At 38.8% G+C, this 19,849-nt stretch overlaps 1 protein-coding gene across 1 annotated transcript in view; it reads left to right on the top strand.

Annotated features, from left to right (window-relative positions):
• Positions 1–19,849, top strand: part of LOC137006452 (kelch-like protein 29) — a 472,167-nt gene that overhangs the window by 266,582 nt on the left and 185,736 nt on the right. Inside the window, exon 7 of the mRNA XM_067367229.1 lies at positions 2,041–2,300. Within this exon, the coding sequence (XP_067223330.1) occupies positions 2,041–2,300 (260 nt within the window). The remainder of the gene's footprint in view (positions 1–2,040; positions 2,301–19,849) is intronic.

Genomic DNA, 19,849 nt, shown 5'->3' with positions numbered 1-19,849 from the left:
AAAATTCATCTTTGATCACAGGAATAACTTACACTTTACTGTATATTGACATAGAAAACAGCTGTTTTAAATTGGAATAATATTTCACAATATTACTGGTTTTGTTTGTATTTTTTATCAAATAAATGCAGGCTTGGTGAGCAGAAGATACTTCTTTTAAAACATTAAACAATCTTACTGACCCTAAACTTTTGAACGGTAGTTTATATGTATTTCATAATATTCAATAACTTTCAGATATTTATTTACACAAATATTTATTTATAACAAATTTATTTTACAAATATAATATTTATTTTACATGTATTATATATATATATATATATATATATATATATATATATATATATATATATATATATATATATATATAATTAATACATTTATAAAATATGTATTTGTATAAATAACTTTTTATTAGATTTTACCAGCTGTTTATTTATTTATTCATTTATTTATGCCTGTATAAAAGAGAATAAATAAGCATTATTAGTCAAAATGTATAATGATTGTATTACACAGAATTGAAATAGAATGTGGTTGTCACTCTTGTAAATAGTTGAACCGAAATTTGAACAACTAGTAACTAAGTGACTTTTTTCCACTATAATTGTCAGTACTAAATTGCATTGAGTAATCGAAATGCTTTTTAACAGTGTCATGAATTATGCCCTTTTTAGATTTGGTGTTGATAAGGCAGGTGCGAGGAATGTGAACAATGAGTTTAACTTCAGAATCAAAAAGTCGATGTCGGCAGCTTTAACAGCTCTGGTTGGTACTTCTCTTCCCATGAACCCCTGGGATCCGGAGCTTATTAATCTATCAGCACCTCAACGACTATGAAATGACATTCTCTCCTGTAGGGATTTGCTGGAGTGCTCCATCTACTTCAGTATACAAAAGTTATAAATGAAAAATCGAAATGTGCAGTGACTTTAAAACTTCTTATTAGCGTGACTGCTTCAGATAAGCAACATGACACTTGAATGCGTATGAAAAGTGAACGCTCACCAAAGAAGATTCATCTTGCGGGCAATCAAGGTTTCATCAGTGGGAAAGAGTTCTGAGTTCTTACAGTTAAGATGGTACATTGAAGTATTTGGTAATAGAAATCGAAGCCATCTATAGTTTTATAACCTTGTGTGCTTTCATTACACATAATTGTGTTTTCAGTACTTCGAGGCATGTTGTATCAGTGTAGTTTCTTTACGCCTTTATCCAGAGCTTGTCATATATGCTTGATTTAATGCAGCAAGAATAATGACTGTGCCTGCAACTTCACCCAATTAAAGTCAACAGTTATTTACTGTAGTAGGTAATAGTCTTTCTAAAATCTTGCAAATCAGTTGATGTGGTTTAATTAATTGTAATTACAGCAATAATATCAAATAACGATAGATTTATTCTGAAATTAAATGCACACTTTACACCATCACATCATTAAACTCTTGTAAATTATTATTAGTCAAAATTAATGATAATTACTGTACAAAACTGTACAATAATTTTGTAACTTTTAAGCATGAATTAACCAAAAACATGTCATACAACATATAAATTGTTTCTGTAAATATTTCATAATACGTTTCATTAATTTATATACATTAAATAATTTATTTATACAAATATTTATTTATAGAATTTATTTAACATATAAAATATATTTTACATGTATTACTTATTTATGCATTATTTTATTTATTTTTATGCCTGCTTAATATTTATCTATAATTGTGCTATATGCTTATTTGTTTGTTTCTACTGTATTTATTAGGATGCCTATGTTTAGTAGTGGTTTTGTTGATTTTTCATGCAGTAGAAAAGTTCTGTGTCTGTCTGGACTAATCAAAGTCCTCCTGTGAGCCTCCTGCCCTCCTGTCCAATCGATTCACATGCTAAGGTCTTTTTTCCAGTAGCTGCTTGAGATATTATACTCTCAGCAACACACTTGGATAAATTTAATCTTCCAAACACCTCTTGTTGTTAATGTGTTCAGGGTTTGTTTCCCAGCTCACATGTGTATGTGTGCTCCTCTCGCAGAGAAACAGCTGACAGCCAATAACTGTCTGGGGGTGCTGGCCATGGCCGAGGCGATGCAGTGCACTGAGCTCAACAACATGGCAAAAGCCTTCGCCCTGCAGAACTTCCCTGATGTGGCCAGTCAAGATGAAATCTTGAACATTTCCAAAGAAGATCTGGTTAGTTACATGTCCAACGACAGCCTGAACACGAAAGCTGAGGAGCTGGTCTATGAGACAGTCATCAAATGGATTAAAAAGGATCCCAGCAGCAGAGTTCAGGTAGGAAACCAGAGATCAACCCTTGTTAGTGATGTTAATCACACTGTTTTCAGTGGTGGTCTGAAAATATGCTGCTTGGCAATGATCATGGAGATCTATTTTCCTGCATAATGTCCCATGATGGAGAAGTAAGTTCTCTAATCAAATGTGGTACATGGGAATTTGGATACAGCTTATTTCCTCTAATGTTTTGAACTTTTGTGGCCTTTTGTTTTTAAACCCAATGATAGGCCTACCACAGTCTGTCTGCTGTGTTTTGTTTGTTTACTGCATGCATTCAGAGTATTCCAGACATCCTATCTAGTACAATACCGCAAAAGTTTGGGGTCAGTGTGTGTGTATATCTCTTCTACATCAGCTCAGCTACAATGTGGTGTACCTCAAGGGTCAATTTTAGGACCCTTGTTATTTTCACTGTACTGTACTGTACATGCTTCCACTGAGCTTTATTTTTCAGAAATACAGCATATCTTACCATTGTTATGCTGATGAATCCCAATTCTATTTCCCAGTGAGTGTAGACAAGAATTGTTAATCTGAGAATGCCTTAAATTGATTCAAAGATGTTAAACATTGGCTGGTTTGTAATTTCTTACAATTGAACCAAAGTCTTGATCTTAGGTTCTTCTTTGTCTTGCTTACCTGGCCTACTGTAGTTTCCGAGTTAGGTCAGTCGTTGTCAAATATACTAGATCATGTGAGGAATCTTGGAGTGATTTTTGACTTATCTTTACTTTTCAATAAGCAGATCAGTAGTGTTGTCAAGAGTAGTTTTTACCGCCTGAGATTGATTGTTAAAATAAAACTTTTTCTTTCCCTGGACAGCTAAACTGGCAATTGTGATCCACTAACTTATTTCATCAAGAATAGACTATTGCAACTCATTGTATATTGGTCTGCCCAAAACTGCGTTATCCCATCTACAGCTTGTCCAAAATGCAGAAGCCAGGCTGTTAACAGGGTTAAGAAGAGGATCACATTTCCCCAGTTTTAGCATCTTTACACTGGCTCTCAGTGAAATTCATGATGATTTTAAAATTCAGATTTTTGTTTACAAGGCATTATTTGGTCTCATGCCCCAATATATCAGTGAAATTTCACACCCTTACTGGTTAACCAGAGTGCTCAGATCTTCTGACCAACTTCCTTTGAAGGTTCCTCGGTGCTGTTACAGATCTAAGGGTGACCATGCCTTTTCTGTGATAGGTCCTAAGTTATGGAATAGTCTTCCTTTCCATATGAGGTCAAAAGCTGAAAAGGAGCAAAAACATCACATTCTTCACTGCCTGTTCCACAGAATTGCAAGATTAAATCACTGGTTTGCATAGCAAGTAATCAATTTCTGGAAATGTGCTATCTTTCTTGAGAAATGTTTTTTTTTTTTTTTTTCTTCCTTTGAGGTGCAGAGGTCCTTTACTGATCTTCATACCTGTTGGAGCTTTTAGAGAAGGTCTGAAAAGAGTCACAATAATACAGATTTGAAACATTCACAATGTCGTGCTATTGCAAAGCGCTTGAGGAGATTATCATCCTGAGAATGTGCTGTCATTCCCTTACATTAAATATACTAAAAGTTACTTGATTACATGCTGTTCTGTAGCAGAAAAGAGAGAAACTGACTGAACGAGAAGCATACCATCCTACTCCAGCCTGACATCAGAGATTCAGGTCGGTGTTAAAGAAAATACAGGCCAAGATGTTATTTTTCCTAACGAAAGGTTTTTGTTTACTGTTTAGACCAATAATCACAAAGAACCTTTTTCAGACTTTCTTGGTTCCTTTCCAAAAAACTAGTGAGCATTTTAAGGGATCACGTGTGTTGCTGCACTGCAAAAAAATTATTTTCTTACTCAGTATTTTTGACTTGTTTTCCAATACAAATATCTATACTTAAATGAAGATACATTTACTTGGTTTTAAGTCTTGATAAAAATGAATTGAGTTTATTCTTAAAACTAGAATTCTGCCTATATGGGTCAGAAAAATAAACTTAATTCAAAGGAAAAACAAGTTTATTCTTCTTAGCCAAATGGCATATATTTGTTTTTGTTTTAAGTTTAAACTCACTCAATTTTGATACTTTTTTTCAGGACACAAGACTTTATATCTCATGTCACTTTGCTTCAAGTTAATGCATTTTGATTCACAGTAAGAATGTTTAGATTTTTCACTGGGAAAAACAAGACACAATTACTTATGTATTACAGTTTCACTACAACAGCTCTCTATGTTTTGGCACAAAGCCCGTGCCTGAAGGTCTTCAAGTTTTATAAATGGCACATTTTCTCTAGTGTTATAGCGCTAACTTGTTTCTGTGGGCTAAGAAACATACACATTACGTAAGTGTACCGCTAAAGGGTTTATTTTAAGTTTCTAAAGAGTCAGCAGTAGTTAAAACCTGTGCTATGGTAATTAAGATTAGCATTGGTTGCATTATTTAAATGTCACCAGATGAAGCTGTCCTTTTAGAAGTTTATGTCAAATTGAATAGAAAACTGTATGAATGTGCAGTGTTGGGAGAGCTATTTTGACACATGTTTGTCAAGCTAAAAAACATACTGGTTATTTAAAGTAGTTAAACTGCAGTCAAGACACTCAAGTTAAAACTTTTTTAGGCAAGCTAGAGTACAAGCGTATATATATATATATATATATATATATATATATATATATATATATATATATATATATATATATATATATATATATATATACACACACACACACACACACTAGTATTTATTTATATCTTTTGCTGTATTGAATCAGTAGGAAATATCATTTTACATTTCCAAATATCCCTTTTTCCATTAATTGTATTAATCCAGTGAGATTTTTGTATACACAAGCAGTGTGACAACATGCTCCACACGGAGATCTGATCTCACCATCATCGAGTCCATCTGTGACTACATGAAGAAACAGAAAAAAAAAAACGGAGACAGACTAAATCCAGAAAACTGTGGCAACGTCTCCAATACACTTGAAGAAACCTACCTGCAAAGCTACAGTACTGTGAACAGTGCTACAGTAGCACTGGTGTAAAAATTCTGTAAAGTGAGAATTCTTTCAAAAATAATGTCATAAATAGATTTTATTTATCAATTAACTTATATTAACTAAATCAAATCAATATTTTGTGTGATCACCTTTTGCATTTAAAACAGCTTTTGTCCTAGGTACACTTGCACATAGTTTTGCAGGTAGCTTTGATTGTAGGTTTCTTTAAGCGTATCTATACACACACCCCTTCTACAATCTAGTTTTCAGCCATTTTGACCTATTATTTGTTAGTTTAAATCAAGAATTTACATGGTTGTACAACCTGATGAATATCATTTGTGCCACCTGAAAACATTAATAATGACAGGAAATATGCTGAATACTGGATTTTTTTTTATTTTATTTTTATTATTGATATATTTTTTTTATACATATAAAAATAAAATGCAAATACAAGTGTTTTAGTCTACAGTCTCTATTGAATTAAAAGTAGTAAATTGAGCAAAAACAGAATAAATCATGACATCACATTTGGAACTTAAATAGGCTACAGTGCAATAGATTGGTTAGATACACTGTTTTTTTTTTTACACTTTTTTATTATTATTTTAGTTTATTTTCTCTCAAGTTAAAATAAAACTGACCACCTCAAAATTGCAATAAATCAAGGTCGACAGAACAGCCTCTTGAACGTCGACAGACACTCAATTCTCAGTTAAGCTCAAAAGCTAAAAAAGGGGATAAGTAAGTATAACGGATAAATAAAAGAATGTTGAGTAAAAGTAAATAGTCAAAGCCTACTGGCACTGGACACTGGTTTCAGCCTTATCACAGGCTGCAGGAATGTCCTCATCTTATATATGAAACACCTGCAATTCACAACTACCTGCTAATGCACTCATATTCGTGCAAAACACATGAGGTAAAGTACCTTCAGTGCCCTGTAGATGGCGATATCAGAAAGAAACTGCTGCAGAAAAATTCTTAGTTTTACATTGGTTGTACCACCTGATATGGAAAGTGTATCAACCTACCCACACTTGAAAGTAGCTATTTATATTGGTATTTGAGAGAGATCTACAAACCCTTTCTCTCTGCCACAAGGATCAATTTGGTTCCTCTAAATGCTGCATTATCATGCTAACATTTATTATCTTGCCATTTTATAATAAAATAACCATGTTGTGCCACCATGACATTTGAGAATGTCCACATTTTTTTGTATAAAGATTCTTGGTAACAGTTTACAATAAGGTCTCATTTAATGTATTAAAGGTACAATATGTAACATTTTTGCAGTAAAATATCAAAAAAACCACTAGGCTAGTGTTATATATTTTGTCCAGCTGATTACAAACAGTATCTCTAATGTTTTCAACTACTTGTAAATCATGAGAAAATTCCCATTCTAAACAGTGACATGGGGCAGTGCAGTCGCCTGTCAATGACGTCAGTTACCTTTGTTACCGCCTTTACTGACGTAGAAACCACATGACAACAGTGCCGTGGACAAATGCGGAAGTAGAGTCTAGCGTCCAGCAAACCACTAGCTTGCTTCAAGCAGTTCCTTATTTACTTTTTGCACGTTTTATGGTGGATTGTGTTACTTATTTATGGAACATAATTACTGTTTACCATCTGCCGCTGGTTCTGTCGACAAGGACAGCTCCCGTAAACTCATGACCGGAAAAGCGGAAGCGGCGCCGGTGACTGTTTCATAATAAAAGTCCCGCTGCTCGTGAGGCGTGTGTTGATCAATCGCTCCAGATCCTCGTTCAGCTCCTGCAACACTCGGTCCTGCTCTGCTTCATACTACAGTTAACGTTAATAATCGCATCCACAAACATGAGTTCTTCCAGACTCCAATCCCTATTCTTTTGCACCGTCCGTTGAGTTAGACACCACATGTCCCAAGTTTCCGCTCTAAAACTTGCCGTCATCAAACTACGCCTTTGTTTTGAATAGGCTTCTAGCGACCTCTAGCGGAAAAAAATATCACAAATTGTACCTTTAACTAACATGAACTAACCATGAGCAATACATACCTGTTCCTGTATTTGTTAATCTTTGTTAGCATTAGTTAATAGAAAATACAGCTGTTCATAATTTGTTCATGTTACTTCACAGTGCGTTAAATAATGTTAACAAATACAACTCTTGATTTTAATAATGTATTAGTAAATTTCATTTTTTTAATGTGTATTTTTTTTTCTTACTTTCATACATTTTTTCATTAATTTTCATTCAGTCCATTTTAAATGAACTGTTAGATTATTTAATATGAGTTTAAGATATTTTTTTTTTTTTTTTTTTTTAATTGTTTGTTTGCAGCCAATACACATTTATTGCAGCAAAAGTGTAGGCTAATCCAAACACAGAAGTTACTCTTCAATGCTGTGACTACACTCCGCCTGCATCTGTCTATTAAATAAATTTGCTTTTGGAGTTTCAGAGCCAATTGAGCACACTGTTTGGAGTGCGTAAAGCGTCTCTGTGAAACTGGATCAGATGGCATGAGAAGGAAGCAGCAGAGATTGATGCAATGACCTTATGTTTATTTGGCCCTGCACTGCCTCCATTGAGAAGGAGCTGGATAGGAAATCAATCTGAATTCAGGCTGAAATGAGTTCCTCTACTTCACGCTGTTCCCCTGGGGTTTAGCCTATGAAATCACAAATCCGGCATGGCACTGAAGCAGAACTTTGGGGGAAAAAAAACATTTCTTCTTTATTTACAGTCTTTTGGGCTCTCTCTCTGTCTCTTTTTTCTGTTCTTTTATTCTGCGTATCGAACAGTTTCTCCCCAGTTTGACAGACAAGTATATAAATCACACACTGTAACTTTATGGGCTTTTCTTTTGTGACTCATTTGGCGAGTCTAAATATGGATGTATGCAGTTAGATTGTTATAATGTAAGTGGATGGAAAATGAAAAGTGTTTTATGCCCCAAACGCTTGATAATTTTTAAAGAGTCTCGTGGTGTTGGATAAGAGATTGTCTCTGAACACAATCAAAACAATAATGTTTTTTCAAGAATATTGGCTTCTGTTTCCCAAAGCTAATTGCTCTTTTATAAGAGTTAACTTCTTTTAGCAGGTTCACATAATTCAAAATTTGAAATACACAGTCTGGAATTAAATCAGCCTAAAAGAGCTGACCTAATGAATATCCAGAAAACACATATTTTTATATAAATTGAGAATCTATAATATTATTATCCTACAGCCTTGAAATTGTGTCTAAAGTAATAAGATGCACTATTTTCACCATAAAACAGGTGAAAAATCTCAGACTAGTTTTTGAAATGAGTTTTTACTGAGTTTTTGAAATGAGCGCATGCGTTAGAACAACCCCCCTCCTTCACAGCTCATTTTGAGGGAACGCCTCCCAAAACTCATGCACAAGTATTGGAACACAAGTGTTTACCACCGGCATTCGCTGTGTCGTGTTAGTGGATTAATTATGTCGGACTCACCGCAGGTAACTCATAATCTGCAGTTGTTACTCCTGTCTCCTGACAAAAACATTGCTTGCGGCAGCTGTAGAGTGTGGAAAGTTACTGGAGCGCGCAGCCGCGCACGTCTCTCACAAGGAACGTCATGGCAATGATTGACAAGCCAGAGGGCCAATCATTTACGCAATGATCGTGTAAAGGATTGGCTGATGTTTTTAAGGCCCTACCTCGTGCAAAGATGATGTATATTAATATTATTCCTTCCAGTGCAACTAATATATAGTCTTTTATCAGTTAGTAAAGACAGTTTCAAGTAATATTGCAAAAATGTATAAAACAAAACATCCTCTTTAGCACCTTTAACAAACCGTTTTATGTAAGGATGTTTTTTTTTTTTGCTCTTTCTTTGTTCTTCAGACTGTTTTAAGTGGTGATATAAATGTGTTTTTGTTGTGTTTTGAGGTCACTCTGAGCTCTGTCGGGTCAGTCGCTTTATTGATGGTCTCTCTCAGGTCTCAGGTGTTCTCCAGTGTTGTCTCAGTAGATTGGCTCACAGCTGGGTGTCTATCTCAGTCTTTCATCTCACAGCACTCAGCACACAGAGAGCAGGTGAACTTTGCTGCTGTGTTGATCTCCCTCTGATTTTGATTGTCAGCTTTACTGAGGTTGAATTCAGTGTTGAACTGTATGCTATTGATTAGATGGTGTGTGTCTCGTGTTAAAGGCTGTTCTCTTGTCCACCGTGTTTGCTAGCCAATTTAAATCATGAGTCATGACATGAGAAATCTAATTTGCCTTGATCTTTTGACATATAAGAGGTCTTTGTACCATTAAAACATTCTGCAATTTTCATAGCTTAAAACATCCTCTTCATTATAAACAAAGTATTTATTTAATCAAGCTCCAAAAATGGCTCGTTTTGATATATTGGGGTCTGTGATGTCACACGGGCAAAAACATTTGCATGTGACTGCCTCTAGAGCAAGACATCAATGAATAGTCATACATCATCACACCATAAGCCCCGCCCACTGGCGATCAGTCGCTTAAAAGCTGACATTTGCCAATACTGGATGTGAGCGTTGCTTCAAATAAAAAAAAAAACAAAACATATTATATTCACTGACGCTGTCTACACTAGATACAATATACTGTAAGGCTGCACTTGACTAAAGATTTTTCTAGTCGACTAGTAGTCGTTCATTTAAGCCATTAGTCGACTAATTGCATGTTTATATTAAAAAGCCATAAATCATAATAATGAGCCTTTTGCCTATAAAATACATAGCCAAATCAGTGCTCAAGCGCACGCATAATGGCTGCCCGGCCTGAGTCGGGCGGTGGGGGTATGTGGCGAGGGGGGCGTGGTTCAGCGAGGTCTGCAACTGGAGAGAGTGTCGGGAGACGCGTGGTAAGCGAGCGGGTTAAATGTAAATTAAAAACACCTGTTTCTCATTCCAGTAATTGGCGCGGAGACAGGATAAAACACCAGGAGAAGCAGGAGTGTGCGAGAGAGAGAGGGACTGCTGACTGAGACACTGAGCACGACAACAACACTGGAGAGAAGCCCTATTGTGGATTGTTTATACCGTTCTGGAGTGAAGCCCTGTTGTGGATTGTTTATTTTCGTTGTTGTGCGGTGCACAGACTTTTGTTGGACATTTTTCATTTTACTAAATAAAGCTCAGATAATAACGGAGGGTGAGGACGGCCCACCTAATGGCAAGACATTCTTTTTCTACGGTGCTGTACTTAGCTTCTCTCTTGGAGAGCTTACGGCTAATGTACAGCACCGGCCGTTCCTCCCCCTCTATCTCCTGGGACAGGACAGCACCCAGCCCCCTGTCCGACGCGTCAGTCTGCAACAAAAAGGGGAGAGAAAAATCAGGAGAATGAAGCAGTGGCCCGCCACATAGAGCAGCCTTCACTTGGGTAAAGGCCTGCTGGCACAGCTCCGTCCACTGGACCGTATCTGGTGCATCCTTTTTAGTTAGATCAGTCAACGAGCTGGTGAGGTCCGAATAATTAGGTACAAACCTTCTATAATATCCCGCCAACCCGAGGAACTGTCTAACCTCCTTTTTGGTCTTGGGGCGCGGACAAGTCGCAATTGCTGCGGTCTTATCAATTTGGGGACACACCTGTCCATGCCCCAAGTGGAAGCCCAGATACCTTACTTCCACGCGCCCAATTGCACACTTCTTCGGGTTGGCCGTGAGCCCAGCTCCCCTCAGCGATCTCAGGACGGCCCTCAAATGCTGCATATGCCGCTGCCAGTCATTACTGAAGATAATAATATCATCCAGATAGGCAGCAGCATATGCACCATGGGGCCGCAAAATTTTATCCATGAGCTGCTGAAAGGTAGCCGGTGCCCCGAACAGCCCGAACGGAAGTGTAACAAATTGGTGCAATCCAAACGGCGTTGTGAAAGCTGTCTTTTCTTTGGATAATGGCGACAAGGGGATCTGCCAATATCCCTTTGTTAAGTCCAGTGTTGAATAAAATCGAGCCGTACCGAGCCGGTCAAGCAGTTCGTCCACCCGTGGCATTGGATACGCGTCGAATTTCGACACTGCATTCACCTTGCGATAGTCCACACAGAACCGAACTGAGCCGTCCGTTTTGGGGACCAAAACTATCGGGCTCGCCCAGTTATTGCTGGACTCTTCTATTACTCCCATTTCAAGCATTGCCCCAATTCTGCCTGAACTACCTTTTTTTTGTGTTCAGGCAATCTATACGGCCGGCTGCGAACCACCACGATGTGGTGCTGAATGAGGTCAGTACGGCCCGGTAGGAGAGAAAACACGTCAGCAAACTCTGCTTGTAACTTAGATAAATCAGTGAGCTGGGAGGGCGAGAGGTGATCTCCCCCTGAAGCCAGAGCGAGGGATTGTTTTTTGACATTCGCCTCTGGCCCGAGATCATCCTCCCCGCTAATCACCGTCGCCAGCTTCACTGATTCCGCCTCATTCCATTTTTTAAGAAGGTTGAGGTGGTAAATTTGACGTGCTCCTCTCCTATCCGACCGTATTACCTCATAATCGAGATCCCCAATTTGCCGTGTAACCTCAAACGGTCCTTGCCACTTTGCCAATAATTTTGAGCTTGAAGTCTGGAGCAATACAAGCACTTTATCTCCCTGTGAAAATTTGCGTAAGTTAGTTCCCCTGTCATACAGTTGGCTCTGTTTGTGTTGGGCTTGTAACAAATTCTCCATAGATAGCTGCCCCAGAGTGTGGAGTTTTGCTCTCAAGTCCATCACATACTGAATTTCATTTTTAGCCTGAGACGGTCCGTCCTCCCAAGTCTCTCTTAGGACATCCAGCACCCCGCGGGGCTGGCATCCAAAGAGAAGCTCGAAGGGGGAAAACCCCGTGGAGGCTTGCGGGACTTCTCGTACTGCAAATAACAGGGGTTCTAGCCACTTATCCCAATTTTTGGCGTCTTCCTTAACAAACTTACGAACCATGGATTTAAGCGTGCGGTTAAAACGTTCGACCAGCCCGTCCGTTTGTGGGTGAAAGACGCTGGTACGAATCGATTTAACGCCCACAAATTCGTAAAGTTTGCGTAACGTGCGTGACATAAACGCCATGCCCTGATCAGTGAGGATTTCTTTCGGAATCCCCACTCGGGAGATTAAACTAAACAGTGCGTCCGCAACACTCTTAGCGGAAATGTTGCGGAGAGCCACTGCTTCAGGGTATCTCGTTGCATAATCCACAATGACTAATGCAAAGCGATGCCCCCTTGCTGATCGCTCTAATGGCCCGATGAGGTCCATACCAATTCTTTCGAAGGGGACCTGCATTAATGGGAGGGGGCGCAAAAGGCGCTTTTGGAGCGGCCGGTGGATTCACCAACTGACATTCACGACAAGACGCACACCACCTGCGCACGTTCTCGTGAATGCCCGGCCAAAAGAATCGGGTCATGAGGCAATTTAGTGTTGCCGTTTGTCCTAAGTGACCAGCCATTGGATTAGAATGAGCCGCGTGGAAAAGCATTTCCCTGCGGCTCTTTGGAACTAATAACTGAGTTATATCCTCCTTTGTCTGAGTGTCTTGGGTCACTCGATACAACCTATCCTTTATGATCGCAAAATACGGATAATTCAGTGGACGTCCAGGAGGTGCGGGTTTACTGCCACCTCAACATTATGCTTTTGTCCCCTAAATTGGATAATGACTGGCACTATAGGATAGTTCACCACATCCCCGTGCACACACCGAACCCTAACCATGCGGCTTGTATCCAATGCCCCGGATGAAATCAGGCTTTGATGCACCAAGGTTTGGTTACATCCTGAGTCCACCAAAGCCTGATAGGTACCCCCCTTGATACTCACAGGAATTTGGTACCCGCCAGCTTGACCAGGGGCGGCCTGTGGAACGTCCGGGACCCGGATCAACATCCCAACCTCCATAATCGGACACCTGTCCACGAAATGCTCCGGGTCCCCGCAACGCCAACAGGCCGGCCCAGACCTGCCCGCCGCTCTCGTGGCAGGGAGAGGGTTAAAGGGTTGGCGCGGAGAGAGGGGAGAAGCAGGAGTGGGGTCCAGCCCGGCCTCAGATGGTCCCGCCCCCCTGGGTGGGACCTGAGGTCCGGAAAAGAATCCCTGTTCAGTCCCGCCCCGCCCCCGGGACGGGACACGAGGAGGGCCGGGTGGACGAGACCTGGGGAGAGGGACAGGCTTAGAGAGAGAGGAGGATGGAAGAGAAGGAGAGAGAGAGGCAGATGGAAGGGGCTCGCCGACCCCTGGGCACGCCACCATGTGGTCCTCCGCGAGGTGGATGGCCGAGTCCAGCGACGTGGGACGGTGGCACTGGACCCACTCGGCTGTTCTTTTGGGCAGCCGAGTTATGAACTGCTCCAGTACCACCAGATCGATGACTTGCTCCACGTCGCCTCCCTCGGCCAGGAGCCATTTGCGGCAGGAGTCCCGGAGCTGTTGGGCCATCACGAAGGGCCGACCGGACTCGCCTAACTCCAGTGAGCGGAACCGTTGACGATGCTGTTCTGGTGTCCGGCCGACCCGCTGAAGTATGGCCCTCTTCAGGTCGTCGAAGACCAGGAGGTTCTGTACAGGCAGCTGCTGCGCTGCCACCTGCGACTCACCCGAGAGCAGGGGGATGAGTCGCATGGGCCACTGATCCCGGGGCCAACCTGAAACCTCCGCGGACTTCTCGAAAAGGTCCAGGAAGGCCTCCGGGTCATCCAGCGGGCCCATTTTGTTGAGGGGGAGATGAGTGGGCGCAGCCAGCTGTCCGGTGGTCTCCGTACGAACCTCCCGGTCGATCCAGCTCCGGAACCTCTCGCGGTCTTCCTGCTGGACCTGAAGGATGGCTTGGAAACGCCGTTCCTGATCCGAGCGGAGGTCCAGCAGGGCTTGATGTTGGTCTTGGTGTAAGACCGCGAGGGATGTAATGATATCCGCAAACGGCACGGCGGAGAGCGTTTGCATGGCGGCGGCTCCCTTCTTCCTTCCCGGGTTTCGGCACCAGTGTAGTAATGTTCAAAGTTCGTGGGGAAGGAAGAGGACAAGGGTCGGCTTTTGACTGCTGACTGAGCTTTATTTAGTAAAATGAAAAATGTCCAACAAAAGTCTGTGCACCGCACAACAACGAAAATAAACAATCCACAACAGGGCTTCACTCCAGAACGGTATAAACAATCCACAATAGGGCTTCTCTCCAGTGTTGTTGTCGTGCTCAGTGTCTCAGTCAGCAGTCCCTCCCTCTCTCGCACACTCCTGCTTCTCCTGGCGTTTTATCCTGTCTCCGCGCCAATTATTGGAATGAGAAACAGGTGTTTTTAATTTACATTTTACCCGCTCGCTTACCACTCATCTCCCGACACTCTCTCCAGTTGCAGACCTCGCTGAACCATGCCCCCCTCGCCACAGGCACTTTCAACAGGATTCTCAGTGGGTGCGTCACTGAGTGGGGAGAACCTGTTTGATGTTCTTAATGGAACGGAGGTGTGTTTTTTTTGGCTAGGCCGCCTCACCGTTACCCAAGTGCCCTGCTGCGCGGGCTCTACAGCCGGAACCGAACAATGTACAGAGTTCAATAAGCTAGTCGCATCCAAAACAGTATCTGAAGCCCTTGCATTCTTACTATCCTCGATTAAAGTTTTGATGCGTGTCTCTAATTCTAAGATTCTCTCTGTCAGCCTGACTATTTCCCTACATTTATGACATGTAAATCCCTTGTCGCTGACAGAGAGAGCTACACTGAACATGTGACAAACTGAACACGAGATAACAGTGGGAAAGGATGACATGACTCACCATGTTTGTAGACTGATCCGAGTTACCACAGCTGTTTGATGAATGCGTTGGAAGAGAAGTGCGAGACTGATGACAAATTAACAAGCGAGATGCAAACGTGTTGTAACAGCGATTTAGATTCAAAGATTAAGGCTAGTGACGTCAGATTAATGTGGTAGGCAATAATAATAATATAAGCAACAATGAAAAAAAGTAAGAGATTCAGTAAAAGTAAGAGAAAACAAAGCTATACGGAGACGCAAACACCAGCAGCGAGGCAATAATAATAATATAAGCAACAATGAAAAAAAGTAAGAGATTCAGTAAAAGTAAGAGAAAACAAAGCTATACGGAGACGCAAACACCAGCAGCGAGGCAGAGGCAGTGAGGCAGACAGGAGCAATCAAGCAGCATAATGCTTAAACACAACTTCATTCTTTATAAATCTCTCCAACAGTGTGTAATGTTAGCTTTAGCCACGGAGCACTATCAAACTCATCCAGAATCAAATGTACACATCCAAAGAAATACTATACTCACATGATCCGAAGCATGCATGCATGCAGCATGCATGACGAACATTTTGTAAAGATCCATTTGAGGGTTATATTAGCCGTGTGAACTTTGTTTATGCACTGTTTTATAGTCGAAAGCTCGGGGGCAGGGAGCGCGAGGATTTAACCTGTTAACTGTCACCCCCACTTTTTTTTTTAGACAAGAAAATGCACTATCCAAACTTAAATGGTTGTAATTCAAGAATACTTTGGAGTATAGACATAAGGCTGGTCTTGTTTTAAAGATGAAATTTGGCAGATTATTGTAGTTATAGAAGTTTAAGTTTATGAAAATGTAAAATGTAAAAATATAATATTTTATATTTTATATAAAATATATATTTTACAAAACAAGTTTTACTCTAAAACTGCAAGGAAATCAAAGCCAAAAATCTGAACAAGTTGTGTTCCAAATTTCAGATTGATATCTCAAAAAATGAGCTTTCAGTAAGATTTTGTTTGGGCGCAGTACCACACTTTTTCACTAGATGACAACCAAGCTCCATTACTGACCATATAAAGGCACCTCCATTTCCATATATGGTTTGAGTGATCTGAACCATATATTTCCATTATTTTCATACAATTTATGAAGTAGACATCCTATATAGAAGTAGTATGGGAAGTTTGGCAGAAAATTGATATGAATTCAGCCTCTAATAAACATAAAAATAACATGTATGTGGGTTATAGATCACCGCCACAATCATAAATGTATTTTTTTTTCCTATTAAAAACATTTTCAGACCTTTTTTTCTCAAAAAATTGAATGGATGTTATCTTTTGAAATCTTGGCATAAAAACAAACCAATCTTTCAACCAATGTTTCAACCAATCTTTAATGATTTTTCATGTTCATCGCTATTTCAAAATAAAGGTCTGAACATGCCTTATGAGTATGAAAATATGCTTGTTGCAAATTGATAAATTACTGCTCCTCTGTAATTTATTTTGAAAACCAGTCACCAAATATGTAAGCTTTCTAAGCTTTCAAATGATATATAGTTTGTCAAGATTAGTTTAGGTTTAGTATAGAATATTACTGTTTTAAATATGTAATGGCTGTGGGCCCACCGGTGGGCCCGTGACAGTTAACAGGTTAAAGGGGCCGCAGCCTGAATCGGCGCATATTTAATGATGCCCCAAAATAGGCAGTTAAAAAAATTTATTCTATGAGATATTTTGAGCTGAAACTTCACAGACACATTCAGGGGATACATTAGACTTATATTACATCTTCTGAAAAAACATTTTAGGGCACCTTTAATAAGATCAAAGATTGACGTTTTATGTACTAAAATTGAATTATGTCTCATGTTTAACCACTATAAGAACAGCGGTAAATCCCCGAAGCACTGGCCGAGATGAAGCTGTTCTCGGCACGTGCACGACCAGTGAACGGCCGTTGACGGCCTGGAGCTCGCATCTGCGAAAATGTCAAAATAAATTGTAAAATAGGTGCTATGATTAAATACGGGTCACATATTTCAGGTCTAAACAACTACATTCTCGCCTAAAAATCTTTTAAAATTACAGTTCGTGGTACAACAAATGTAGTATTCACAAAAATTACGTTGGATTTGCTTGTCTGCCATGATGGTCACTTCTAGCGGAGTGATACAAATGGTGAAAAGGTAGGACTGCTGTTATCACTGAAATATCGCATGGCTATCAGCCAATCAGATTTGAGAACATTCATTTTTGTTCAAAAGGAGTAACAGGTCAAATTACAGCACAAGCATACACATTTTTTAATAGTTACAGAGTTCAAAAGGAGTTCAAAGGGGGAGGATTACGATCAGCCAAGAAAAGATTCTTAAAGCACTTTAAAAATGGCCAAAATCCCAAATGTGTCAATTAAATCAAAACTTTTAACCACTGTTCTTGACCTCCTGAGAATAGTGGCCACTGCTGAACAATGACCCTTTTTCCATTTCTAATTTCTCTTTTTTATGACTATTTAAAAGTGTATTAAATTGTTTTTGTATTTTGCTGTAATCCATCTGGTGAACATCCATGTCACATTAACTGTACAATAAGTTATTCCTTCAGTCCACAAATAACCATCAACTCATTCTTTTTCAACTACAGCATCAGTTTGTTTGGGTGAAAAAGTTGTAATTTCTGGTAGAATGTAGGAATTCTACTGCTAAAAAGAACCAAGAAAAGGAAAAATTACTGTGTAATGAGGAATAATAAAAATAAATAAATAAAAAAAAAAAAAAAAAAAAAAAAAAAAAAACTTATCAGAGCTACAAGCATAGCCTAAAAAAACTTTCATTAAATTTAATGAAGGTACTATTCAAATGTCCATGTGTTATTTTAATTAAAGTATTATAATAAATCTTAAAAAGCAGGCCTCTTCTTCTAGCTTGTATGACTTAGTTACATACAGAAATGCAGAAAGAAATGCAGAAGGAAAGAAATGCAGAAATGCAGAAAGAAATGCAGAAAGAAATGCAGAAATGCAGAAAGAAATGCAGAAATGCCGAAAGAAAGAAATGCAGAAAGAAATGCAGAAATGCAGAAAGAAAGAAATGCAGAAATGCAGAAAGAAAGAAATGCAGAAAGAAAGAAAGAAAGAAAGAAAGAAAGAAAGAAAGAAAGAAAGAAAGAAAGAAAGAAAGAAAGAAAGAAAGAAAGAAAGAAAGAAAGAAAGAGAAAGAAAGAAAGAAAGAATATGGGTAGGAAATGTGTTTAATTGTTATGAAAATAATATAATGATGATTTATTTTTCTCATAATTTCATAGTCAAAATTATATAGCATATTATAATATGCATTATTAAGTTGGATATCGGTATCCACACACCATGTACTGCAAAAAGCTTTTAAAGGGGTCATGACATGGTTTTCTTTTTTTTTTATTTTAAAATGTTCCTTGAGGTTCATTTAATGTTAATAACATTTTTTACACAAGTTAGTGTTTTAAAAACATTATCTATATAAAACTGTAATTTACAGACAAAGCATTATGAAATCATTTACTTACAGATTGTGATGCAGCTGCTGTCAGATCCAGTAAAGCTGGCTGCTTGATCTTTCAATAAGTTTCCTTGTGAACTCTCCATTACATTCTCCATTACAAAACAAAATGCTCAGAACAAACATATAATCCTCCTAGCACTGCATATTATTCACTGTATAAATTAAATACATATTAATACTTTATTGTAACAGAGTAATTTGCTGTATGTTGATGATAATGCAATGGAGAGAGAGAGAGAGTTTAATGCGCACTTCTTGTGCTCTGTAATGTTTAATTTTTGTGGTGATTTGTTTGGAAACGGACGCAATAAACATCAGTAAAGGTTAAAGGTTAAAGTTACAGAAGTTGTTTAGTCAAGAATAGTGTGTGATCTTTTGTTATTTGATTAGCATTAACCCTCTGGAGTCTGAGGCTGATTTGGGGCTTGGAGAAGTTTTGACATGCCCTGATATTTGTGCTTTTTTCAGTTGTTCATAAACATATAAATGACAAAAGTGTCATTACACTGTATTCAGCACAAACTAGGCTACAATAATATTTGAGGAATGTGTATGTACATGTTTGTATTTTTGAAGGAATAATGTTTATGCGTGGTTATTGAAAAAACAAAAAACTTAAGTCACTGAAATAAGGCCAAAAAAAGTATATTAAATCTGTGTTCACAAGACTTTTGGGTATTGGAGGTTGTAGACTCGAGTTTTTGCTTCAGAATTATGTAAAAATTATGCTGCCTACTCCTTCATATAAAACAATATATTGATTTAGTTTTTGTAAGACACTTTTTATCAAGAAACACAGTATGCATGGAGGCGTGAATCTGCATGAATAATGGGCCATTTACACCTGAGAAGACAAAAGAATCACATAATAATGACCTGAAATGACTTGCATATTAATGAGGTCTTTCAGTCAGGTAGGCTGTGAAAAAAAAAAAACCCTCTGTAATAATGTCTCAGCTCATCATAAACAGCAATACTGTGAAATATTATTACAATTTAAAATAATGTTATTCTATTATATTCTTTAAAATATAATGTATTTCTGTGATGCAAAGTGTCTGAACAATTATGTTACCTCTATGGCATTTCATATAGGCTTTTAGCTTAAAAGCATGCACATTTGGAGAAATATTGATGGATTCTTATATATTTATGTCAATTTTATATACTGAGAAGTAATATTTATTGTCATCACTATGAGTGCTATGAGGCCGCTCTCTGTGCACATTTAGTCCACAAATTATTCTAAAGAAGAAGAGGACAATTCAGGA

Source organism: Chanodichthys erythropterus, chromosome 18 (assembly GCF_024489055.1).
Source record: "Chanodichthys erythropterus isolate Z2021 chromosome 18, ASM2448905v1, whole genome shotgun sequence".
Taxonomy (NCBI): Eukaryota; Metazoa; Chordata; class Actinopteri; order Cypriniformes; family Xenocyprididae; genus Chanodichthys; species Chanodichthys erythropterus.
This window is presented reverse-complemented; position numbering and strand designations above follow the sequence as displayed.